The following is a 27518-nucleotide window of genomic DNA, read 5'->3' on the forward strand; positions in this document are numbered from 1 at the left end:
ATACATATATACATATATACATACATACATACATACATACTGAGTAGTATTTTTAATAAATTTAATTGACAACAAAGTTATAAAAATTTATAATCAATTAAAATTGTTAATTAAAAAAGAATAAAATATATTAAATTATATTTAAAAAATATCTTAATATGAAAAATAAGATTTAGATATCTTCATACTGTTAGGTATGACTCATATATTAAACAAGGGACAGATGCTGAAGCGGAACGGAGCGAACCACCAGAGCTCATAAGCAGAGTGGAGCGGAAAGTCTACAACTAGGTATGTGTTTACTCTTGGTGGAGGACCTATATGTTGGAAATCTACAGTTTAATATATTGTAGCATTATCTACAACTGAAGCTGAGTAAATGACAGTAGCTGAAGCTGCTTAAATAATCTCATGGTTTACTGAGCTAGTAAAGGAATTGGGTGTTAAACAAGTGAAGTTCAGTTGCATTGTGATGGTCAAATTACAATTTATTTGACTAAGAACCAGGTGTATCATATGAGACCCAAGCATATTGATGTCAAGTATCACGAGATCAGAGAATTAATTGCTTCTGGTGAGATACTATTGAGAAGATTCATATTAATAAAAATGCAGCTAATATGTTGACCAAACCATTACTATCAACAAGTTATTGCATTGCTTAAACTTGTTGAATATTCACAATTGCTAGAGAAGCATGGTGGCCCAACCCACATTAGTACATGAGAAACTCTCAGGTTTCTTTCTCCTAAAGGGCTGGATATTGATCAAGGAGGAGATTTGTTAGGTATGGCTCATATATCAGATAAGGAACAGATGCTGGAGCAGAACAGAGCGAGCCAATGGAGCGAGCAAGCATAGCGAAGCTTGCGAGCGGAGTGGAGCGGAAATATTTGTCAAATCAGAGGAGTTTCGTTATGTGGGTTTGGGGTGCAAAGGCAACACCCCCCGCTGTACGGTACATCAGTAATTTTGTAATTACATATTGTAAATCAGGGCTATATATATATATTGTAACCATAAGGGAAATTCTGTACTCTTTCTAAAATTGAATGAAAGTTGTCGCTCTGCTCCCGAGAACGTAGGCATCTTTGTCAAATATCTTTAAATCTCTGTGTTTTCTTCTGAATTTGCGTCGATTCTCGTTTCTTTGCCCTAAAATTTCTCAACAACAACCATTAACATCATACAATTGTGTGACTAAAGTTGTTAAAACGACTCTTTATTTGAATAGCTTGTGTTCGGCTCGTTAAGCAAACGAGTCGAATATGAACACATTTTTTTGTTCAAAATATAAACGAGTCGAACATGAACAGTAATTTTTTTTAACTAGTAGAACACAAACAAGAGCTGAGTCCGGACTCGCTCGTGTTCATCTCGTTTACACGCCTACCCAGAGGGGTACTTGAAGAGGGCTGAGTCTAAACAAGCTAAGATGTTTGCTATCTAGTCAAATGCCAAAAAGAGACTCCACATTAAATCCAATTCTCTCTCATTCCGTCTGTTTTTGTACCGTTCTGTCTCCTCTTCAATTCCATATTTATCAAATCCGACTACGAGGGAATACATGGATTTACTCCAACAGTGGTCGTGTGCTCTATCTTCCTCGCGAGCTCACATAATTTCAACATAAGTAATTATTTGCTAGAGAGTATAACTCCAGCCAAACATAAAAAAGATAAAAATTAAATCCAATGCTTCCTTAAATCAAATTTTCGTGAGCTCTATCTTTCTTTCCTCGCATTCTAGCTTTTTTACGATGTTAATCTAATTGCAAGACAGATTTAGTCCGTCGTTGCTCGCTTGCTCCTCTATCACACAAACTTTCATAAACTTGGATTTATCAAATTTTATAAATCCTATTTAATGTAAATCTGAGGTACTATTAAACACCGCCTACAATCGAGTATTTGTTCAAAATAAAAAATTTTCTTTAATTTTTTCTAAAAAATTAATATATATAATGAATCAATCAAATATTTTTCTTTAATTATATTCAATTAATACAAATCATGATTATCATTAAATGTCTTTATCAGTGATTAGTTTAACCAACGTCAGCTAATTGCACTTGGGATAAATCTCTGCAGGAGAAATTGGCGATTAAAATTATATCGTACATTTTGGATTTAAGAATATGCATGCATTTGAGAAATCTAATTGCATACAACAACAACACCAACAAAATCTACATCCCACTAAGTGGGGTCGGCTACATGAATCATTTTTTTTCATTGTATTATATCTAAGGGTCTGTTTGGGGCAGCTTGTGCGTTTCAGGATAAACTGCTTATTCTAAAACGCGGCTTTCGTTTAGTGTAAAAACCCAAATGCAGTTTCGGATAAGCTAGCGAAACACACGAACCAAACGGCACGACAGCATTTAAGCTGCCCCAAACGGACCCTTAGTGACATATATTCATTTAATTCTAATTAATTAATATTATTTTTTATATAAAACACCAAAGTCTTCCTAGATCTATCTCTGCCATTCTTAATATCAATCGGATCTAAAACAACTACTCTCCTAATCGGATCATCAGATGGTCGACATTTAATGTGACCAAACCATCTAAGACAACTCTAATTTTATCCATCACTAGAGCTACACCAACCCTATCATGGATATATTCATCTCATCCACCTAATCATTAATTGTGTAATAAATCAGAAAAGATAGGTGTAATAACATAATAAATATTATATTTAGTTTAATATAATTTCAATTATGTAATAATAATGCGTTAATGATATTTTTATCAATTCACAAGCCATATCGTTGCTCACTTCATTTGACTTTTAAATATTTAAAATATAATTTTAAATTGAAATACTATTTTAATTATCTTTAATTTAAATATTTTATTTTTAATCATCCCATAATAAAATTTTAAAATATAATCAATATAAAAAATATGCCATTTATTAAAAAAAAATGATAACCATCCCATACAAATTTGAAGGAGCAAATTTATTTTTCTTAAAAATTATAGCCAACCATGTATAAAAATAAATATAGAACCACAATTATTTCCCCATATATACGTATTAAAGCCAAAGCAAACAAGGAAAGACATTGTGCAATTGTAAATAATTTTAAATATTAGGTTTTGGAGCCAATTTGAAGTTAGACAAAGGCATGCAATCAATCAATTAATCACATGGGAAGAATTTCTATATTTAAGTTTTGAAAGAAATGCTAGTCATGAAGAAAATATTACATCCGGTGAATCAAATATACGGACAATCGCGTGAATCGCACAACGCAGTACGTCTAACAACATGATAATTGATCTTTGAACTTCTTTCAATTCTCATTCCAACCATATTTGAATCTTATTTGAATCATACCATACCAAAGTTTGAATATCAATATGCATAGGATCGAACACGATTCAAACATGATTTAACATATGGTGTTGAATATATAGTTTACTTCGGGTAATCAATTTTTTTTATAAGTGCAAGCCCTCATAGTTAATTACATCTTAAACAAACAGCTCAATAATATTCTTGACGAATGATGTTTATTCATTTTACATTGGGACTTGATAAATAAAGGTTTTACACGCAAGATTCTCTATTTCAATGAAAAAATAATACATATAGTTGCTCATCATGCATGTAAAGACTAACATAAAGGAATGAGATCATCAAGAGGTAGCATAACATATATAAAGTTGAACATGTGAAAGGAAAATCATTATATGCAACTCTTAGAGCCTCGAACGATGAAAGCTTATCCAATGATGAAAAATCAAATATTGTAAGGACGACGAAAGTCCTAAACCTAAACCCGAGGGACTAAATATTTTAACTAAACATGTCCCACAAGCTAAATCTAATATAGTGTTGCCATGGGTTAAAGATGCTCATGATTTGTTATAAAAAATAGAAGGCTGCACCTATATAAAAGATGTGGGAACCAGAAAAGCATTAAGATTCACTTTCTACATAGGGCTTGGTGCTATATTTAAGCCCACATTAATCATACCTACTCGGGGCTCGGGGCTCGGGTCTATCATATTTAAGAGAGAGCGTAGTATAAAGATCATGAGTATGAAATGGGTGCATAATCTAAGGGGAGAGAAAAAGGGAATGATACACAACCATATGAGATGGCAATTGGCTTAGTTCTTCAGTTCCCAATGATGAGTTCATAGATTTTATCTACAATCATCACATTGCTACTCTGTTGTTCCAAAAAAATCAGCTTTGCATTTCATTTGGCTCTTATAACTAAATTATCTGTCCACGAGAGAGAGCGAGAGAGAGAGAAAGAGCAAGTGCGCACACGCTCGAGGGAGGGAGGGAGCAAGGGATCCAAGCAACCATACTTTTCATTCAGTTATCTTCACATGGCTTGTACGTTTTTTCGCTGTTTTTTATATGAAAGCTTCCTTCAAAAAATAATAGAGAAGTTTAATCCTTGCCTATAATCTAATCTTTCGATTTGAATTATCAATGAAGCAAACCTTAAAATTTCATCAATAAAGAAATTATAATATGTGTGTGAGGTAGATCCAACCATGGTATACTATATACAATCTGTTTTGTAAGAACATTAGAAACCGAAGGTGTTGTCAGCGTGTCTTTACTTGATCCAAAAAGAAAAAAAAGAAGTCCAAAAATGAATGGAAAGTTATACCATTTCAAACTCTTCAAACTGAAGACCCCACTTTCCTTAGATCTCGTATATTAGCCCAAAGCACTGCTTCTCCAAAAAGACAACAATGGAAGATGAGAGATCCAAGACCCAGAACTCTTGGCCTCCGTATTTTCCCTCCAGAACTTAATAATATGAAGACTCTCTTCCTCCGTTGATCTCTGAACCACAATACGTGATGCGTACCCCATCTTTCTCATCATCAAGCAGATTTGAGAAGGTTTATTGGCAGTTAGAGTGACCATATAAAGCCATCCCTTCTCCGACAACAAGTTGTGCGCTATAGGGAGGATCCTATCGATCACTTTTCGACCATTTTCGCCTCCTGCCCAAGACGAAGTAATCCCTTCGCAACCAACTTCCTCGTCCGGCGTCGGCACATAAGGTGGATTAACAATAATAAGATCAAGCATTCAGACGCTTTTCGAGACCTGATGCAAGGTCGGTGCAGATGATCTCTGCATGAACACCATGAGCTCCGAGTGTAGAAGCAGTAGTCTCTGCAGCATGTGGATTGATATCAGTTGTGAAATACTGTATTCCAGAACTTTGTTGATGCAGCATGATGGCTAGAGATGCAATTACGTAACCGCTACCGCTTCCCACTTCCAAACAAAACCTTGGTTGCAGATTTAAAATATTCGCTCGATCGGCTAGGAGAGCATCGACCAGTGCAAATGAATCATCACAGGGTTCATAGACCTCAGGGTGCTGACTAACCAACCGAATTTGAGCAATATTGGAGGGCATCTTCAATAAAGCCTGCAACATTATAACCAAAAAAAATTATGTAAGAGAAGAATAAAATGCAATTTGAAAAAGTTTAAAGGCTCGTATAGTCAACTTTTCGGTGCCTAAAACAGCCCAAGGGTATATATAGACATCTATGGAGTTTTCTAGACAATTACAACAATATAAATGTTCACCTATATAACTTTTGCTTCAGAGCCATATTTCTAATCCGAGTTTATCTTTTTGCATGCTCATTCAGTCATTTGACTCTTTATTATAATGGATGTATTTATCTTAAACACATTCACGGATAGACTTCCTATATACTACCCAAACAACTACGACGTCATTTGTGCTTTAACTAAGCATATATGAGAAAAAATTCCAAATAGTTGGACAAAAGTGATGATTTCTAGGTACTATTTCTTAAGAGAAAATGTAAAGAGAAGGCTGGTATATGGTTCACTTTCGGTTGCTTCTCACCTTGCTAACTGTACCAGCTACAAGCCTTTATATAACCAAGTGGGGTTTGTTACATGAATCCATTTTCCCAATTGAGTCATATTGAGTGTCATAATTTCATTTAATTCTAATAAACTAAGATCATTTTTTATATAACGTGCCCAAGTCTTTTTAGGTCAACCTCTATCTTTTTTAACATAAGCAAATTTGAAATATCCACTCCCATAACTAGATCATCAGGCGATCGACATTTAATGTGACCAAACCATCTAAGACGATTCTCTCTAATCTTGCATGCCATTGGAGCTACTTCAAACCTTTCACGAATATATTCGTTCGCATTTGGTCTCTAAGCGTAAATTTTGCTTTAAGTCTAAACAGTACTTTTCTGTCACACAATGGGCCCAATGCATTCTCCACTTCAACCATCCAACTTAACTTCTATCAATAACATCCTCCACTATACCACCATCACTTTGAACAATATAAATATAAAATGTTCACTTCTTTTAATAACACGATCGCCTATTATTACAACCCAGCCACTATATCTACTAAAGCTAAAATCACATTCCATGTATTTAGTATTAGATCTACTAAAATGAAAGCATTTAGACTCTAAAGTTGACCTCCATAAATCAAGTGGTTCTTTAACTCTCTCTAGTTTTATAAAAAAAAAAAGAATATCATCAAAGAAAATCATACACCAAAGTCACTCCTCACATAAATGTCTAGTAATGACATCCATAACTAAAGCAAAATGATATGGGCAAGCCGATCCCTGATGTGATCCAACTAAAATGGGAAAATAATTAGTCAATCCTCCTTGTGTTCAAACATTAGTAACAACTTTAGTGTACATACTATTAATGACTTAAAAATAAGCAATATAAGCAACATTCTTTTTTAGAAATCTCTAAAGTACTTCTCTTGCAACCTTATCACAAGCTTTTCTAAATCAACAAAAAATCATATATAGATCCACCTTACTTTTTCTATACTTCTACATCAAATCTCTCAATAAATATATAGCTTCCAAAATAGACTTACCGACATGAACCCAAACTGATTTTGAGAAATATTTGTAGTGTGTCTTATGTTTAATTACTCTCTCCCATAAATTTAATGTATATTACGTTAACTTAATTCCTCTATAATTTGCATACGCTTGTACATCCCTTTTATTCATAAAAATTGAAAACAATAATATTTTAAAAGAATATTAAAAAAAAATAATAGGAAAAAAATTCTCATATCTCCTAAACACTTTCACACTTCTATTGGAATATCATCAGTCCTACTATTTTTTCACACTTCATTTTCTTTGAAGTCCCCCTCAGCTTCCATTTCACTAATGTGGTTTTGCTGATATTTATGATAATAAACTCACTAAAGTTGATCGTGATTTCATAATTTTCAAAGAAAAGTTTATAAAAATATCTCACTCATCCATATCGAATATCCTCACTAAAGAAAAAGATTTTTTGATTCTCATCCTTAACACAATAATTTATTATTTTTTTTTATTTCCTTGCACATTATTATACAACTACCAACTCTTTTATTCAAAATATTTTTTTCTTTTGATTCTCCAACCATACCTTTTACAACTTGAGTAACAGTACTCGTTACTTTATCCCACAAAATATTAGCTTCTTCATGAACATTTCAAATTTTAAGATTTTGAAGTTTACTTACAAAAATTAATTTTATTTATCTCTTAAGTGCCTCCATCTAATTCTATAATAATATTTTGTTGGATTTTTCATCTTAAAATTTCAATCAATAATCGATATTAGATACTTAAATTTTTACTTGGAATGACCTTACAATCTATACAATCTCGACGATCAATTTTTCTAATAAAAAAATAATCAATTTATATTTTATTAAATTCATTCTTATATAAACTAAAATAAAATGCAATATGACTTTTGCCTTCTTCATCATTCATTCTAAAATCATAGCCACAATGAATATTTCTAAAATTTTTAACAACTCTACCAAAATGTCTATCTAAATTTTCTCTAATATTTTTTTTCAAGAGAGATCATTTTTATTAATTCTTCTAGATCATTCCAAAAATTTCTTTTGAACATATATCCAAAATTACACCTGTTAAACGTTGACCAATTGATGGCCCAGTTAGGAGAGGTAGAGGTAGACCTAAAAAAACTTGGGCATGTTGTATAAAAAATCATCTTAATTTATCAGAATTAGATGAAAATATAATATGACACAATAGAGAAAAAAAGATTCAAAGAGCAGACCCCATTTAATGGGATAAAAGCTTGTTGTTATTGTTGTTATTGTCAAACAAGTATTCAAACCTACTTGAAGGGCATGAAAATCTTAATATCAACAAAAATTTTTAGAACTATAATTCTATCTTCAATTCTATTAAATTTTATAATATTATCCTTCAAACTCTTATCTATAATTACACCTACACTATTTCTAATATGACTCCTACCTAAATACCAAAAACCTAAACTATCAATTTCCATAGTATTCTTGAACCCATTTAATTTCTTGAATGCATAAAAGATCTATCTTTTAATGAATCATAATATCTACTAATTTCATTAATTTAATTGTGAGAGTACTTATATTTCAGATTCATATTCTAATACTATTTTCATTGACCAACTTTTTTGTCTGCACATATCCATAATGTGAGAACTCTTGCTTTATTTCACACTACATCCGGGCATCGGTATAGCGACCATTGTCTATTTTTCACAATAGAAGAGTAATATAGAGTGTCACATCTAGGGGATGCTCTAGCATTGTCAAAATGATTTAAAGAACCATGCAATAGTTTTTTGATAAAAATTTTTACGTTGGTTGTCGACTAACTAATGCAACTCTCTACTTTTCACATCAGAGACTTCAGACCCGACAACGACAACGATAGTATTTGCTAACTGTACCATAATTTAAGTTTATTTAATCATTCGCTAAAACATAAAATATAGAACTATAGCAGTATGTCCTTTCATTTCCTACGTAAATCTAGTACAAAGATGAAACATGATGTAGAAAGCCAAGACATCAAAGAAAAAAAATTTAAAAAAAATTAAAACACTGTCCTTGTGAAATGTGATATAAGTAAAAACATATTTGTCAATAGTGAATAGTGAAGAATATTGTAAGTAACGGCGTCCAATAATTTTAGAATGTTCAAATTAAAATAAGGGTATTTACATACATAGCACACAATTCTTATTAACATATCTCACACCTAAGCTTTTATATATACAGATATAAAACTCAAATCTTTAATATCACATAAAAAATAACAATTATCATTTTTAAAAGTGAATTAAACATTTTTATGATTATGTTTAAAGCACCAAAATGCTATGTATGTAAATATGAAAATTGAGGTGTGAGATATGTAAATACATAAGAACCGGGTGCTACTAATATAAATTTCCGGTAAAAAGAAATCATGAACTAATATTCACAATACAGCCATTTAAGAGAAAAATATACTAAAATATGCATGCAAACACTGTAACGGGAGTAGAACATAAGAATGTTTAATTTTAACTTGCATGAAAGCTAATAACAGACAATAAAATTGAAAATAACAATACTTCAGAAATAAAATATAAAATAAAGTTATCCTAGACTTTCATAAAAAAAATAAAAAAAAAAAAGATGACAAAAAAAATTCAAAGGAAATATTAAGTAGCTTCTTTATAAATCGCACATTCAAATTAACAAAATACAATCAATTTTGTCAACAAAATAGCCTCATTTTCAACATTATTAGCTTATCCTCTTCCAGCTCTTGAACTGAACAAAATAGCACATAATATTCGCACTTGTCCCACGAATATAGCATTAAGTACAAATAGCATGTGCTATCTTGGGCATTTGTACCCTGCATTAGTAATTGTGCATGGGATGAGCCTTGCTATATTCTTAGCTCTAACATGCGTTATTTTATTCTACAGACTAGTATGATTGAGGATAAATAAAAAAGGTATTTACATACATAACACACAGTTCTTATATACATATCTAGCGCCTAAACTTTCTTATTTACTTTTATAACAATTTGATGTCATAAATATATAAAAAAGAATTGTAGTATTTTTGATGTGATATTAAGATTTGAGTGTTATGATTATAAACATGAAAGTTTAGGGGTTAAATATGTAAATGCATAAGAATTGTGCGGTATGTATGTAAATGCCCCAAAATTAAAGTGGCATAAGAAAAATTATGATAATGGCTGCAGATTCATAAGCAGGTAACAAATTGCCTGAAATGGATTGCATGATTTTTATTACATTCGAAATTCTATCACGCTTATGTGATAATTGCAAGCCAGTTTTTGTTGACAAGGCATCGTGGTGATACTGCTAAAATGTGGCTTACCGGTTTGCAAATTCTTTTCTCGTCTACCGTGTCTGGATTCAAGGAGTTCTCAACAAAGCAGTCCTCCATTATAGCACACGAACGTGAAGTACCTATTCAAGCATATAATCAACAGTAATATAATGAAAAATATGGTATCCAACAAAATTTATTAGCACTTGAGAAAAATCAATCTCTCAATTCAAGGGGAAACCACACACACACACACACACACACACACACATCAGGTGGCTAGAGAGCGACCCAATTTGGTCTTGCCTCTGCCTCTAGTTCTAAGGAAGTAGCAAGCTAATAAGCTGCTAAGATGATCGTCATCGCTAGTAGTAACTAATGTATCATCCAATATGTTCCCGAGCTGGAGTCGGCCTCCATTCCTTCTTCTTCCTCCTGGAATAGACTTGTCATTCCTCTTTTGAAGAATAAGTCTGATGGGGTGGTAGAGCTGAAGTAGAAGGAATACCAACCGTATTACCCACAATAGATTCTAGTATATGTGAAGTATGAGTTGCCTCTACACCGGATACTTCCTGAATAAGTGGAGCTACGAGGCTCTCCTGATTATCAGTCTGAACACTATCATTTGTAGGCAATAGTCCATCAACATTGTTTTCTATGAGGTTTGAAGGTGTCGGCATCACATCACTCGCAGTAACAGTAACAGCAGTGTCATGGGGGGGGGGGGGTAGGGGCAACAGACACCTCATGTCTGATAGTATCATCCTCAGGTGGAACTAAAATATCCACAGCAATGGAGTTAGACCCATCCTCATGCACTTGAACCTTAGATTTCAAATTTGGATGAAATTTGTGTCATTTATCAAGGACATGACCAAACATCTTACAGTGGGAACAATATGGGGGTCTGTGCTCCATAACTATTTATCGTCAATAACCATTGTGGGTTGTGTCCAGCCAAACATCAGTAACATCAGGTAAAGTAATATCCCTTTCAACAAGTATTCTGGTCACTGAGGGTCTCGTTAGGTTGAAAGTAGGCAGATCTAGCTTTAAAGAATTCCCAAGAATAATCCCAATAGAGTAGAGAACTTGATGGTGAAAAAAATGCAACTTGGGACTAAGTAAACTAAATCATACCGGTACAGTGAGAGTTTCATGATTTGGGCCAAAATCAAGAGCCTAAATCAAGAGACCACTTGAGTAACTTTATAGGTTTACCAGCAATGTTAAGATATTTTCTGGAGAAAATCTGAGTATAGTCCTCAAACACGGTTAACTTAATCAATACATATATTTCATCCATGAGCTCCACTTTCCACTTTCCTGTTAATTTGAGGTCATCAAAACTTTTTCTGATAATTTTCTTAGGTGGGTGTCCCCACTAAAATTTCCCAATAATAGTAAATTTGGATTTGTCAGTCAGCGTTGAAATTTCTGACGTGGAGAAAAAGAGTGTTGTCTTCCCACTTTTTATACTTGCATTCTTAATAAAGGGACAGTCACATGTACCATCATGATGCTCCTCATAACTTGAAGGGAAGACGACCGCCGTCTCCCCCTAAAGATTATCTATCACGTGGGCAAAAGAGGTTTTGCCAGGTTCAACAAGCTCCATCACAAAAAAGAGAAGCCCTGCAAGTCGGGCAGAGGGCAAAGAAGACAAGCCGAAGAGTTTGGGGCGAAGCTGCGCAGAAGACGGGAACCGCAGATGAAATGCGCAGAAGACAGGGCAGCGAAATCGCAGCTCGGCAGACTGAAATCCCAGCTCGATCAACGCAGAAAAGAACCGCAGAAGCTGGAAAGCGCAAAGGAGGAGACGACGAAACAGCAGAAGCAGACGCCAAACCCTTCGTCGTTTAGCGTGAAAGAGAAAACGACAATCGCAAGGTATAGTCCTTCGTCGTCGTCGTCGAGTGTGGGAAACTGCGTCGTCGTCGTCGAGTAAGGAATCAAATCAGGGTTTCGCCATTGGGCGAAACCCTAGCAGAGCAGATCGCCATCAAATTATTAATATTATTATTATTATTATTATTATTATTATTATATATATGTGTGTGTGTGTACCGCCAGCCGTGACCTGTTGGTAAAGCAGTCTCTTTGAAGGTTGTAAGTCCCCTCAGGTCACGGTTTCGAATCCCCTCTGACCAGTTTGCTGGTAGTGAGGGCAGTCCTCGAATAGTTAGTCACATGAGAGTGACTGGGGCTCGTATAATAGCTCTCGACTATTCTTTTAATATATATAATAGTGCTGCCAGCCGTGACTTGTTGGTAGGAGAGAGAGATAAATATAAAAAGAACAGAAGGCATTCTATCTTGGAGATGCAAAATTTGAAGACAGTCCAGAAAAATTCATATGTTAGAAAAATCAGGACTAATGCCATGCGAGAAGTTGATGATGGAGAGAGTAGTTAAAAGTCTGGAGGGCTATGCTTACCAGCCAATGCTCCCTGCTATTGTGGGAAAAAGAACGCAAGTCGCTCCTCAATGGCGTCCATGGGGGTTTAACTCAAACCAATCTAGAAAAATAAGGCTGGTCAAGATAATTAGAGAAATGAGAAGAAATTTGTTGGCCCTTGACGTCATCGACGGGGAATAATCTTCCATTTATTTATGTAATTTGTAAATGTGTCTTTGCAAACACTTCAAGCCAACTCCCTTCTCCCCCACCCACACCCCATCCCCTTCCCTCACCTACACCCGATCCCCTTCCCTCACCCTTATCATTTTCACAGTTCATTAAAACTTGCATTTCTGTAAGTTATTTTATTATAGAACTGGAATTTTAAATAATTTATCTAAATATTGAGTTATTTTTCAGCCAGCTTAGCGGGAGTGTTTCAAGGAAATGTAGATCAGCTAAATTACCATTTAAAGCTTTCTAGTAATTAAAAATGCAAGAGAATTTCAACTTATTATGTACAAAAAATGTGACTATAAGCCAGCTGGGGTTCTCGAAAGACACCATATTTTGTGTGGGCTCATTTCTTGCATACACAAACAAACGAAAAAAATGTTATTCTGCCAAGAATCGAATGCTTAATTCATGCAATAACTTCATAAGAGGAAGGCACAGAAGTAGCTGAACACAGATTTCTCCGAGGAAAGAAATGAACGAAAAGAGAGACGAATCCTACCTTACACACTAGAGGCATTTAGTTCTAGAAGGGTATTGTCATACCTCAACAAAGTGTATGATAAATAATCAAATCACCTCATCAAAAGCACTTTATACATCTGTGCTAGTCGTGGAGTCTAATTGTAGCACCCATGAGCACCAGGTTGGTTGACTTTCATGCAGTGTTCCTAGACCGAGAAGGTGGAAGTCTTGCGCCCAAACTGGGCGCTTAGGCGCTCACTTCCGGTGCTAGGGCGCCTGTTTCCAGAGAACTGGGAGCCCAGGCACCCAAATCTGGGCGCCTTGACGCCCGAAGCAGTTTTCACGAGAACTGCTATTTATGTCACAATTTCGGGCAGCGTATGTGCAAGCTTGGAGCGTAACTCTTCCTATTTGTTATTCAACGAAATCCCGGTGAAGGTGAGAAGGATTCTAGTGTTTTTCAACGTGCGTTTCTGTGTCAGATCAATAAGAAGAGTGTAAAGTGGTGCACTCATGTGAGCGTGGAGAAGAAACTTGTGTGAATCCTTTGTAAAACTCTCTGAAATTCATAGTGAAATTTGTGGTGATACGGCTTTGTGGTTTTTTCCCGTCCTAGAATTTTTTTCACATAAAATTCTTGCGTTTTTTTTCTGGTAGTTTTTTATTGTGTTTCTGGTTTAAATTTAATTTTTTATTTTTTTCGAAACCTGTGATCTTATTCTACTGTGACATTGAGAAATGTTTGGAGTATTCCCAACAAAAACTGGTATCAGAGCAGGGTTCAATGCGAGTGCGAGCAATGGCCAAAGACAAGATGGAGAAGTTCAATGGAATGAACTTCGTTTTCTGGAAGATGTAGGTGAAAGATTTGTTATATCAGAAAAAATTATACTTGTCACTACAAGGAATCACAAAGAAGCCTGAGTCTATGTTTATGGAGGAATGAGAAGTGGAAGTGTTGGATCGAACGACACCGACACTGGGATTGATCAGGTTAAATACTTTTCTCATCAGTTGTGTTCAATATTGTGAATGAGAAAACTATGGTGAATATCATGGTCGCATCGGCCAAGATGTACGAAAAACCTTCTGCTTCCAATAAAGTTATTTTAATGAAGAAATTATTCAACATAAAGATAGTGGAAGATTGTCCAATGGCGGGGAATCTCAATAGCTTCAACACTGTGACGTGTCAATTGTGTTCTGTGAGGATCAAGTTTAATGATGAGGTCAGAGCACTGGTGATACTACCTTTATTGTCGGACAGCTGGATGGTTTGGTGACGACAGTGAGTAATTCTTCACAGACTTCAAAGTTGAACTTTGATAACATCATGGGTCTGATGCTGAATAAAATTCGCAGAAAAACAGTGAATGGTGAATCTTCATAGCTTTTTTATGTCTAAAATTATATATAAACATTTATTCTTTCTTATTTTCTCAAAATATTCATCTCCATTCAATTCCATTATAGCAATCAAGTTGTTTTCTGCAACAACAATAGCATCACCAAGCATTTGTCCCACTAAGTGGGGTCAGCTACATGAATCTTTTTTCTCCATTTGTGTCCTATTGAGTGTCATATTTTCATATAATTCTAATAAATTAAGATCATTTTTATACAACATGCTTATGTCTTTTTCGGTCCACCTCTTTCTTTCTTAACATGAGTCAAATTTAAAATATTTTCTCTCCTAACAGGATCATCAGATGGTTAATGTTTAATGCGACCAAACCATCTAAGGAGACTCTCAAATATTGTCTGTCACTGGAGCTACTCCAACCCTTTCACAAATATAATAGTTTCGCATTTTGTCTTTAGGTGTAAAGCCCCTCATCTACCTTAATATTCTCATCTCAGCAACACTTAACTTAATAGCATGCTTTGTATAAAAAAGTTTAATGCTTTGCATAATGCCTAAACAATGTGATACGAATCAATATGATTTTCCAGATAAATTAGGACAAAAAAAAATATTTTATTTCAAGAACCCAAACAACACTCTCAAATGCATAAAGATAAGAACTTACAATTCGAGAGATAGGCGATCTCTCCAAACACTCACAATTCGAGAGGTAGGCAATCGCTCCCAAACCCTAAACCAAAGACTCAAGACAACAATCTCAACATAACCTAATCCTAGGCATATTTAGTACTTTTTTTACCGCACAACAATAACTACTAAAATACTAAATTATCCTTAGGCGCATAAGAGATTAAATTAACCTTAGATGTCGGTATAACAATACTTGTTTCTCAAAAAGATACCTTATCCTCAGGGTGGAAAAAGAAGAAACTATTGTTGAAACAAGTCTTTTGGCTTCCATGTGGGGTCCTCATCTAACAATTCTTTCCATTTAATAAAAAATTTGTCATGACCCTCATGAGTATGAAATACAGCCTTTTGCACATCTTTTGGCCGCATCCAAACCTGTCGATATCATGGCTTTAAATCAATCTTGGAGAAGATGACTTCTCCAAAAGCTCATCTAACAACTCATCAATCATCGGAAAACTTTTCCAATACAATTTCCTTGTTCAGAGCCCTGTAGTTCACACAAACCTCCAACTATCATCCTTCTTCACCAATAAAACTGGATTGGAAAAAGGCTCGCACTGGACCTAATAATCATTGCCTTTAGGGCTGTAAACGAGCCAAGCTTGAGCGAATCAGGCTTGGCTTGTGTTCGACTCATTAAAAATTGGCTCGTGTTCGAAATTTCTCGTGAACATTGTTTGTGTTTTGCTCGAAATTAACTTATTTAAATTAATTAGAAAAAATAAATATACGATTTTGAATTTGAACTTGCACTAATTCTGTACAATAGAAGACGCAGAACTAGATGACCACACGAGCTATTATGATTTAAACAAAGATATAAAAATATATAATATATTATTATATAAATAATACATAATTTCTTAATTTCTAGCTAAAACGAACAAAACATAATCGAACAAAGAGTTGTTTGTGTTCGACTCTTTTATAATTCAAACTTAAAAAATTTAATCATATTTGACTCTTTACTTAACGAGCAATTCGAACATGAGCTACTTAACGAGCAGAACACGAGTTGTTCACTGACGAGTTTGTTTGACAACCCTATTTGCCTGGAGCATCTCCTAAATCAACCTTTCAATCTCATCCTTCTGAATCTAGGGATATTGCTATGGTTTGACACTGAAAGGAGGCACCCCTTTGTTCGATGTAATGACATGCCCGTGCTTCCTCGATGGCGGTAATCTGCTAGACTAGAAAAGCGATTAGAGAACTGCAGCAGAAGCTGTTGAACAAACTTGGGGAATTTTATTAACTCCGAATCACGGATCTCCTCTACTCTATAACTCCACCCAATAGCCCAATCCTGCTCCTTGTTCACCTTCATCATGGTTTTGAGTGAGACCATAATTCTGCACAAGCTAGGATCTCCTCTCAACACCATCTTCCTCCCCTCCACCCTAATCTCTATAGTCAGAGATTTTCAATTCACGCTTGTCTCTCGATCTTCTGTAACCACTTCATTCCAAGAGTAACATCAATACTTCCTAAATCCAAGGGAAGGATGCTCTCCACCACCTGCAGGTCTTGCAGTGTCAACACCAATCTCCTATAATTCTCAGACTTTTCTCCACCTTCAATGTCCCCATCATGACCCTAAGCTTCTTATATCGACCAACTTTAACCCCAACTAGTTCATGACCCAATTTGAGATGAAGTTGAGAGTGACCCCACTATCCACCAACACCACTAGCAGCTGCCCCCCGATCTATCCCCTCACCTTCATGGTGTAATTTGGAGTAAATATCATCACTGAGTTGAGCAACACATCCATTACATCCAAGTGTAAGTATTCATCTCCCTCCACCATTTATTCCTCCAGCTCCTCACTATTTGCCTCCTCCACATCACAAACTATAAGGACCTAAAGTGTGTGATCCTTGCACCAATGGCTTGGTGTATATTTCTCATCACATGAAAACATAACCCCTTTGCTCTTTTGTCCCGCACCTGTCTATATGAGACGCTTTAAGTTGACCCCTAGACGGGCTCCCATATTCCTCTCATTCGGTCCCTCTTTTTGAAATACGCTGTTTGGGTCCTCAGTGTCATGATCATCGAGGTGCTCTTGTGGAATCCTCTCGTGGTGCAGCGTTTATTGGTCTTCTCCATCTTGTCATTGTCTTCCACCATCTAGGCTAGCTCCATCGTCCCCTCAATTCCTGCGATCTCAGCTGTCAGAATGCTGCACGTACATCCGGCTTCAGACCCTTCATGAAATTTCCCTCCAATATTGCTTCAGAAATCCCTAAAGTAGTCTTGAATCTCTCTCTATATTCAATGACAATCCCCTCCTAATTCAAGGCAAAAAATTGCTCGTGTTGATCTCCTTCCCGAATGGCTCAGAAATATTCCAGCAATCAATACATAAACTTCTACCCTCCCTCCACGAAAATCATGCTAGGGCTTTCCCTTCCAACAAAAACCTGCATCCATGAGCTTCTCCACCCCATTTAACACATTCACAGCGAAATATCGCTTCAACCAGTTGGTTTTGTTCCCTGTTGCTCCCCCCTTGTTCGAAGCATATACAGGTGGGTTCATTTAATTTTGCCCTCTGTTCGAAGCATATACAGGTGGGTTCATTTAATTTTGAAGCTTTTGGAAGTTTAGTTTTGGGGGCTATTGGTTTCTATCTTGTGCCTCCCTGTTGCTTCCCCCTATTCGAATCATATGTGGATGGTTATTCTGCTGTGAAACTTTTGGTATTTTATCGTGTTTCTTCTCTACTATTAATTCTACTTGAGAACCTTGTTCGGCTTTTCTCGTGAGTTTGGGATGTTGTCCTATTGCCCATTTCTCCTGATTGAATCAATTGGGGGATTTTATTGTGTCTCTCCCTGTGTCTGTTTTGGTGGTGTTTTGCTATTCCCACCTGGAGTTTGCAATATGGGTTCCCTGCTGGTGTGGGTTGCTCCTCTACCCGTGAGCATCCCAGCTCATTTTCTTTTGTGTAGTTTGGTTGTTCGCTGCTGTCCCTGGCTGTGAGCATCTATTGTGGTTGGGTTGATTTGCTTCTTTGTCCGTTAGCATCCCAGCTCGTTTTCTTTTTTGTTGGTTAATTGTTCTCGGCCGAACACCTGCTGGTTGGTTGTGCGGGTTGCTGCCCTTACCCGAGGACATCCCTGTTTGTTTTCTTTTGTCTTGTTTGGTTGTCCCCTGCTGCCCTTAACCGTGGGTACTTGTTATGGTTGCTTGTCCTGGCCACCCCTACCCGAGAGCATCTAGATGGTTTCCTTTTTGTGTTGACTAGGTGGCTTCCTTGCTGGCCTTACCCGAGAATGCTTGTTTGGATTCCTTTATGTTGTGTTGGGCCTATGCCTCTCATGGAAGCTTTTAGTTTGAGGTGGAATTGGTGAATTGAAAAATTTTAATCTATATGTTTGGAAGAATTCGGGTGCCTCTTTTTGAGGAGCGATTTGTTAAATGTTGGAAAAGAGTCCAGGGCTCAATCCTTTGGGCTGAATTGATTTCAATAAAAAAAAAGTGAGAAAATAAAAAAAAAAGAAAAAGAAAAGAGGAGAATCCTTTGATATTTAGGAAAAGTTCAGGTGCAGCTTTGAGCTTTCTAAAATGTGTCCTTAGGGGGTGTTTCGGGCTAACATCGGGGAGTGTGCCCATCACATTGCTCATTCAAGGAGTCTCATCGGGTGGATGTTTGCGGCTAACCATCCTACCGCTTTGGCTTTCTTCTTTTTTAAACTAGTTTTGGAGGCGGGTTAGCCTTCCTTTTTTTTATTTTCTTTCTTGATTTTCGGTTTACTTTCCTGGCTTCTTGGTTTGGGTTTCAGGCGCTTATGTCTAAAACATAAGTATGTGTATATGGCTGCGGCTATATACATAAAACCGTCAAGCAAGGTCGTAAGTTGAACGGTCTTTTTGGGATTTTAGGCCTTGATGATAAAAACATTCGGTGGTAGAGCGGAATAATATTCCATCCTACGACATCGGGACCCAAACCAGGGACCCGGTGAAACGTAGGATGACAATATTATTCAAATACCAGACTAGCAGAGCACCTTTGTCTTCTTAGGTTATTGGTGGTTCTAGCCCAACGGTGCAATCGACTTGTGGACAATCATATTTTACAAAAAAAATGATAAGAACAGATACATTATTTACAAAAGTATTTTAACTACAAAAATAGATATTAAATTCTCTTATATGCACGGAACCTATATGCATGTCAAAATATAAATTTTCAATAATATAATTTGATTGTCCACTTGTCAATTGCCGGTACTGGGCTAAAAAGTACCTTCCTAAGTTGGTATTTTAGGAAACCCTTCTAGTTGAATGTCGAACTCTATACATACGGGTGACCGATAGTTGCTTTCGAAGTCCCTCGAGAATACCTAAATCTGAGTCTAGCTCGACCTGAATGCTTACGATTTTCCTTCTGTCCTCGGATTTTTTGTGTTTCCTACGTTTTTTTTATTAGGATCTTTATAGATCATTTGTGATTTCTTCCGAATTTTTCTTGTGTTCTCGATGGTTTTCTTCGAGTTACCGTGGTTCATTTGTCGCTTTTCTCACGCTTTTTAGGTGATGTTCGCTATTCATTCTCGTTTGTATAAATGCATGCTGACACACTTCTTAAATTCTTTTACCATACTCATTTTCTTGTAACCACAACACCAACCCCATTTACGGGAGCAGGCGACCCGTCAGGTATACATGTTTCACTTTCTTTACTGCATATATATATATATATATATATATAATTCATGCTTGTGACGTTAATATTTACCGTTTATTGCATTCGTAGCATGCTTCCCTTTTATTAATCATGTTGCTTCTATAGACTTGCAGGGACCTTTTAGGATGGAGGACAGTAGGACACCCGATTTAGGAGGTACCCTATAGCGAGCCACTGACCCAATAACTGTATATTTATACACACCACAACCCCGAACCTATAATCGATATGTTAAGGAGCTTAGAGTAGTTCTTTCAAGAAGCGGAGCGTGGAAGCAAGCGAACGGAGAACATCGATCGAGACCACGACAACAAGGCGTAGGACGTCTCTTCAGAGTTAAGATCCAATCGTAGGATAGTTGGAAAGTCACCGAGATTCCCCTCGGATCTATGATATCTCCTACTTTTCACTCCATTGACTCCTGAAAATAACTGCTCCTCTTTTGAACCCTTCCCATTTGATTTTCTCACATTTAACCTTGGAAATCTAAATTTTGCAATCTTGAAAGCAAAACCACTAGTTTTAATTGAGAGTCTTCTTAGGTGATTTCAATTGCCTAAGATATAATTAAATATAGGGGTTTGACTCTATAGGAAACTTAAGGACCCAACTTAATATAAACCCTATTTAACTTTCCATATTGAATAGGAGACATTGTCGACTTATAAAAAAAATGTTTCGCAGATCCAACAGACGTCGCAAATCTTTTAATTTAGGCAGTTAAGCATACCAACAAGTTATATGCATACCCTTCGGGATAGTGTATTACTTGTGGTATCACGCTCAACCATCTAAACTATCAAATATGTGAAATTCATGCGGTCTCACTTTTCTAAACTAAAATAATATTATTTTCCGAAATTATAGCCATATATAAATTAAATTGAAACATTATTTTCCAAAGTTAAAATGTTATTTTATAAAGTTATAATCACATATATATCTATAAATTAAATTAAATTAAATTAAAATGATGATTTTCAAAAATAAATGACCGACAATTTCTGGCATCTCCGTTGGGGACAAGTTTCTCTCTCCATTTTGATTAGGAGGTTTTGTCTTCATACATCGGTAGTGTGTCCATGTCTCTAGTGGATCAGACTACTATTCTTCCGTTGGCGTACCTCGCTCATTTCTTGCTTGAGCGGGTATAGCCAACTCTTTTTCGGATTCTAGAGTCATTTGTTTAATCACCTTTAAACAGAGAGGTTCTAGAATCTAGACCTTATGGGTCTAAGTGGGTTGGACCCCCAATATGTGTGGTGGATTAGGAGCAACGAGCGGTGTTGACCGAAGTGAGTTTGGTGTAGGATCATCTCTCGCCAGTTTAGGGTTGGGTCCTATGCTTCATATTTGCTGCATTTTCATTTTACTTTTTAAAACGATTTGAAATCTGTCATTTTCAAATTATTTTCCTCTTAAATGAAATGAAATAAAATTTGAATAAATAATAATAATAATAATCATTTGGATAAGTTTCAAAAAGAAACACCCAGTTTGTCAGATATGCTTGTTAAGCTTTGATATTCGTCCTACAGTCATTATAATGAAGCATGGAATGATGTTAATGTGCTAAACTTTTTCCTACCTACCGAGAAAATGTTTACACCCAACTCTCTTTCGTCACTGGAATGGACTTCGACGTTAAGAAAAATGAGTTGTCTGATGTCACGGTTATTAAATTTGGACAAGAGTTCGACAATGCCAAAGTCAAGTTCGGTAGCGTTGTCGTCGCAGTGCTAAAGCCTGAAGCAGATAGAGTTGTGCAGCCTGTTGTCGAGTTTGACTTGAGGTCTGCTGAAGAGGTCCCCCAGCTAAAGAGGGTGTTAGTTAAGAGGAATTCTGGCGTTGCTGTGAAGTCTACCGCTAGGACCGTTGAGGCTGCACCTGGGACCATTGTTGTTGCCCCTGCTGGTCTGACTGTCACTGCACCCACTGTTGTTGTCATTACAGCAAAAGGGAAGAGTGTGCAAGTTGTTAGTGAGCTCGTTGCCAAGGGGAGTACGACTTTTGCGCTGATCCCCTTTGTCTTTGAAATTGGGTCCAGTTCAAAATTTGCGCCTCTGACTCGGACACAGAGAAAAAACAGAAACATAAAGGTAGCCACGATCAGGAGGGCAAATAAAGGTGTGGTTGCGTTTTATAAGGCATAAGTGAAAAAGCTATCACAAATATACCCAGATGTGTGCCCTTAAAATGCATATGCTATAGGAGTTCTATTTATTATTCGTTATTTTTGTTGCATTTTTTCTGATTGGTTACCATTTTCTATTGAGCTAAAATTTTATGGCAAAGTAAGACTTGACTTTATTTATGTTTAATTATGTCTAATATTTATGGATTGTCTTTTATAAAGATTGAAACTAGGTGTCTTAAGTGGGGAGGGAGGTAAGAGTGACGTGACTTATTTTCTTGCATTAAGTTCATTTTACTACTATAATCAACTTATGCTTTAATCCTTGAGTTAAAATTTGTAGTCCCATTACAACTACCACTAGCATACATTTTGAGTCCCATAAAGTTTTCAACACAAATAATTGTGTTTTTTATGTCAAATTCTAAAATATTATTGTTATAGTCCAAGATTAGCACTTAACAAAGGAGGAATAAGTCTCATCACAAGATAAATCAAAGTAAAAGAATAATTACATAGTTTGGTTAATATATATCAGTTTGTTGTTTGGAATCAAACAAAATATAACTAGAATTTGACTAGGTTCAGCTTGGATGTGTTGCTGAAAAGTATTAGGCTATTGAGTAATTTTGGGTCTTGATCGTTCAATCAAGGATACTAAGATTCAAGCTTTTGTGCTCCTTTTATAGTGATGGATGGGCAATGCCCCGTTCAACCCATACCATTAGATAACATCATGATTTATGAAGACACATTCATCAAATCTATGCAACTTGGTTTCAAATCTCAAGGCCATCAACAGATACATTGCTTCACTATCTTTAACTATACCAATCTTAGGGTCAAAGGCCTCCATCAATCCATCATCCCTAAGGGCATGATGGTCCAACATGGATCTTAAGCATAACGTGGTCTAATTTTTCACAATTTGATTGATTGGATGACCAAAGCACCCTGATCAATGGGCTTTTTGGTTCAACACTAATCTCAAGGATGAGATTATTCGATTATCCACCAAGCACTTTGTTGAGGTACTAAAATAACCTTCCTCCCAACAAAGTAAACACCCCTTAGTGGACAAGATAAAATTAGCCTCTCTTTTCCTTCGCTTTTCTCCTTAAAGAAAGCTAGGTTGTGCTGCTTGCACCATTTCTTCAGCCTTTAGATTCATTGAATGACTTAGCATTGATGTGTTTTTGGAGGGATAACTCCTAGATTCACCATTCGAGAGGTTGCTTAGTTTTTTTTTTTTTTTTAATTGATGGGACAAGCTAGATAATGGTTTTTCTCACTTCCATAGCACTTAAAAAGAAACTTTGATGAATTGGTTTACCTCTTCGCTAATTCAGCGATGTTTAGGCATAATCCTAAACGACAATTACTAATGCATTGAAGTATAGATCAGTGCAGATGAACCAGTTGAAGCTCATCACCAACAATTGTCCCTAACACCAGAAATTGGATAATGAGAAGGATAGAGCCAAGAAGAACAAGAACCTTATTAATAGCATTAGAAAAAAACATGAATAATCATCAATGTTGGCAGCAACTTTAACAGCGATAACATCAGCTACAATCCGAGAAGCTTCCATGCATGCCTCAAGCTTATACTTCTGTGAATGCCTCCTGGGCTAATATCTTTATGGAGATTAAAAAAGATAAACATTTTCAAAGCCACTAACCCCATAAATATGGTCGTCCTGATCAAACACAATATCATGAGCTTTATCACAAATATAAACACTTTATGGAGGATTTAATCAACTTTGAGAAGATTGAATGGCTTATCTTCTAAGGGTATCTCAACAGCTTCCTTCAAAACCAAGAATATGCCCTGAATTGGTTAAAATCATCTAGATGGTCAACAAACTTTTCCATAAAACCAACAAAATGGTTGCTAGATGGTAAGGACAATAGAGACTATTATGGGAAGTCCTTTGCAACCTAACCAAGTCTTCTCCAAAGACTTATAAGTGCTAGCCAAAAGAAATCGATCTTCTTTTTTAAAACTACTTCCCTAGATATTGGTCTCAGTAGAGACAAACTCCAACTAATTAAACCCATTTGTATGATTTTCTTAAACAACCTATTTAATTCAAAGATATGACACTAAATAGGACGCAATGGAGAAAAAGGATTCATCTAGCCGACGCCACGTAGTGGGATTAAGGCTTTGTTGTTGTTGTTGTTGTTGTTGTTGTTGTTGTACACTATTTTCTCATTAGCACATCATGATAGTTAATTCACAATCCACTTATGTTGCTATTTTTGGGAGGCCACTTCAAACCATCTTTATTAATATCATTGCTTTTATACCTCATTTGAAGATGTTTTTTTTACATTTATTAGCACTGGAGTAATAACAGGGGCTGACAAATAACACAAACATACCATGTACAACAATCCAAACCCAAATTTGTCCTTCTAAATATCAACAACTTTGACCGAGAGAGAGATGGATCTCCTTCTAACATACTTCTCTCATTGAAGAATAACTTTAAACGCTTAGAAAAAATTATCCAGCAAAAGCAATCCGAGTTAGATCCCTCCTTACCCTTAAAACTCACTGTTAGCTTCCTTCAAGCAAAGGAACACACTTCCATTGAGGTCAACCCATTTACTCTTTCAATATAGACCCAAGGTCAAAGCAGTACCACAAAAGAAGGGAAACTTTAATGTTAGTTTCTTAACAACGATAAGATTAGAATTTGCCAAGCTAATGGAGGCAAACTTCATTAGAGAAGTTCAATGCCTTAGCTGGTAAGTGTGATCATGTTTAATAAAGCTAGTTGCAAGTGGAGAATGTATGTAGACTTGAATAAGCTATATCCTATGGACAACTTAACCCTCTTATTCATTTATCGATTAATTGTGATTATGCGGCGACATGAGCCGCTTTGTAAGTATGCTCGTTAAATTTAATCTGCACATTTGGATCATACTCATGAATTGGAGTGCAAACGTATGATCTGAAGGGAGATTTTATAAATCTATTCCTACATTTTTTTAATGATTCAATCCCCATACAATATTATGGACTTTATTTTTCATTGCCCTTATATATTTTCTCTATACTAGTTGATAACTTCGATTTTGATGTCTTTCTGAAAAATCTCTTCTTAGGCAAAATTCCTAATAATAAAAATAAAATCTTTCCATAAATTATATTGGAAATAAAAAACATGTACATCTATAAACTTCTAATAGAGTAAAATCTACATATCAAGACTGAGATGGATTGATGACCAAAATAAAAATACAATAAATTACAAAAGACTGCGATAAAAATGACAAAAAAGAAATGTGAAAAAATCTCAAACAAGAAAGCTCGGATGAAAGCTTGTGAAAGTTTTAATCAATCAAATATTCAACTAACCAATCTATGTATTGTGTGAGGTGTTAAGCCTGTTTATTAAAAGCATTTTGCATAACTTCAGTTCATATTACTTTAGTCTACAATTTTTCCTTGAAATAAGAAACAGCATGAAAAAAAAAGGCATCTTCTACCATTCAGAACACTCTAAAGCCAGAAAGTTCCTAACTCTTGAAGGTGACAAAGCCATCCCACCAGGCCCAAGAATCAGGAACACTTTGACATAAATTCATAAGTTTTCTCATTACCACTACGAACATAAAGCCTAACCCTAAGATTGCAAAAAAATTAAAAAAACCAAAACAAAACAAAAATTTGTAACAGGAAAGATCAATAAAGATGTCAGAGTTACGCATTAAAGCATCCAAACTTTCAAATCATCCATAAAAATACAATCCAAATGCAGAGGCTTCTCCAAAACCAGGAATAAACTTGAAACCAATCATCCTCTTCTCCAAAATTATTCATCAACGAATTTAGACAACTCAAAAAGCAAACAATTCCTGTAAAAAACAGCGGCATAAAACCCACAAATCCCATTCAAAAGAGAATGACATAGTACCTGGAAAAACAATCTCACTGGGAAAAGAAGGCGCCAAAGTTGACAGGCAGCGGTGGGGAAAACAAAGTGAAATGAGATTAGAAAGTAATGAAATCCGTGGAAAATAGATGGGGATCGAGGCTTTGACGTGCGTGAATAAGTCTCGTACGAGTTCAGGTGCAGCGATGGAAACGATGGGGAGCTTTGAGTGCCGCGATCTCGGGCGATGCGGAGTGGTTCGAGCGCCACGATGGCCGGAGTAACTGCTGCATCGAGGTCGTGTTGTTTTTATTATTATTTTTTTTTTAAGTGAGAGAGAATGACTCGAAAATTAAATTTTGAATCTAATTTTTTTTAATTATTTTCAAATTATTTATGAAACTGGAGATTGACTCTGAGTGTTTTTTATTTATAAAAATTATATATATAATATTCATTAAAATTAAATATAATAAATCACAAACTAATTTCATATAAAAATTAAAATTATTCTTATATATATATATTCTTTTGCTTCTTTCCTTTGTTGTTCTTTGCATTACTGACTTCCTAAAAATCCACTTTTCTTTTCTTCTCCAGCTCGATGTTGCAACTTTCCTGGATTGATCGAATTCACGCCTCTCGCGGCTATTTAGGGAGGATTGATGTAAGTTTGGACATCACACTCTCCTCTTCCACTCGGTCTCTCTCATCTCCCTTCTCCCAATCTCCCTCTTTCTCTCGATTTTCCTCCTCTTGCTCTTCTGATTTTTTTTTAAACCATCGGCTTCGTTACCGAACGCCCGCAGCATTGTCATGGTTGGAGCTAATAGAGAAGGCAGCAGTGGGATCGTGGCATACAGAGACCCAAAACTCCTATCTTCCTCCTACCGTCCGCTCCACGAAACCGTAGAGGAAGGGAACTCTTGCTTTTCTCCGCACTTTAGCTTCTCTAAATCCTAATTCATGGTAGAAGAGGAACAAGTATTAAGAAACGGAGGACTAAAATAAATTTTTTATTAGTTATTATATCATTTTACACATAAATTTTCTTAATAAAATTTATTCAGAAATCTTTTTTTACTCTTTATCAAAATATGGCAAAACTAAGATAGTGTTTTAATTGTTAGTTAAAGTTTAATTAGGTTCATAAATTCTTACTTTTAATAATAATAATAATAATAATAATAATAATAATAATAATAATAATAATAATAATAATAATAAAGTAAGAACAATAATAATAGTAATAATAATCCTAATATTGAACGTCAATTAGATTATATCTAAGTAATAATTGCATGATTAATCTTACCTTCTAATTGATGTAGGATCGATAGTTGAACCGTCGATTTCATAAAAAATATCATGTTTGCTTCCTCGAGGTATGTAATCGCTCTTTATTATGAGAAAAATGTACCCTTCT

At 35.6% G+C, this 27518-nt stretch overlaps 1 protein-coding gene across 1 annotated transcript; it reads right to left on the minus strand.

The window, feature by feature from the left end:
• Positions 1–4589: 4589 nt before the first annotated feature.
• Positions 4590–26399, minus strand: LOC110023890 (hemK methyltransferase family member 2). The gene is given in 5 exon segments (XM_020723530.1): positions 4590–5080; positions 5082–5428; positions 10253–10344; positions 26135–26151; positions 26283–26399. Coding segments are annotated over 3 exon segments (798 nt in total). The 5' UTR covers positions 10322–10344; positions 26135–26151; positions 26283–26399; the 3' UTR covers positions 4590–4698.
• Positions 26400–27518: the final 1119 nt, after the last annotated feature.

The sequence above is a fragment of the Phalaenopsis equestris genome, unplaced genomic scaffold, assembly GCF_001263595.1.
Source record: "Phalaenopsis equestris unplaced genomic scaffold, ASM126359v1 Scaffold000233, whole genome shotgun sequence".
Lineage (NCBI taxonomy): Eukaryota > Viridiplantae > Streptophyta > Magnoliopsida > Asparagales > Orchidaceae > Phalaenopsis > Phalaenopsis equestris.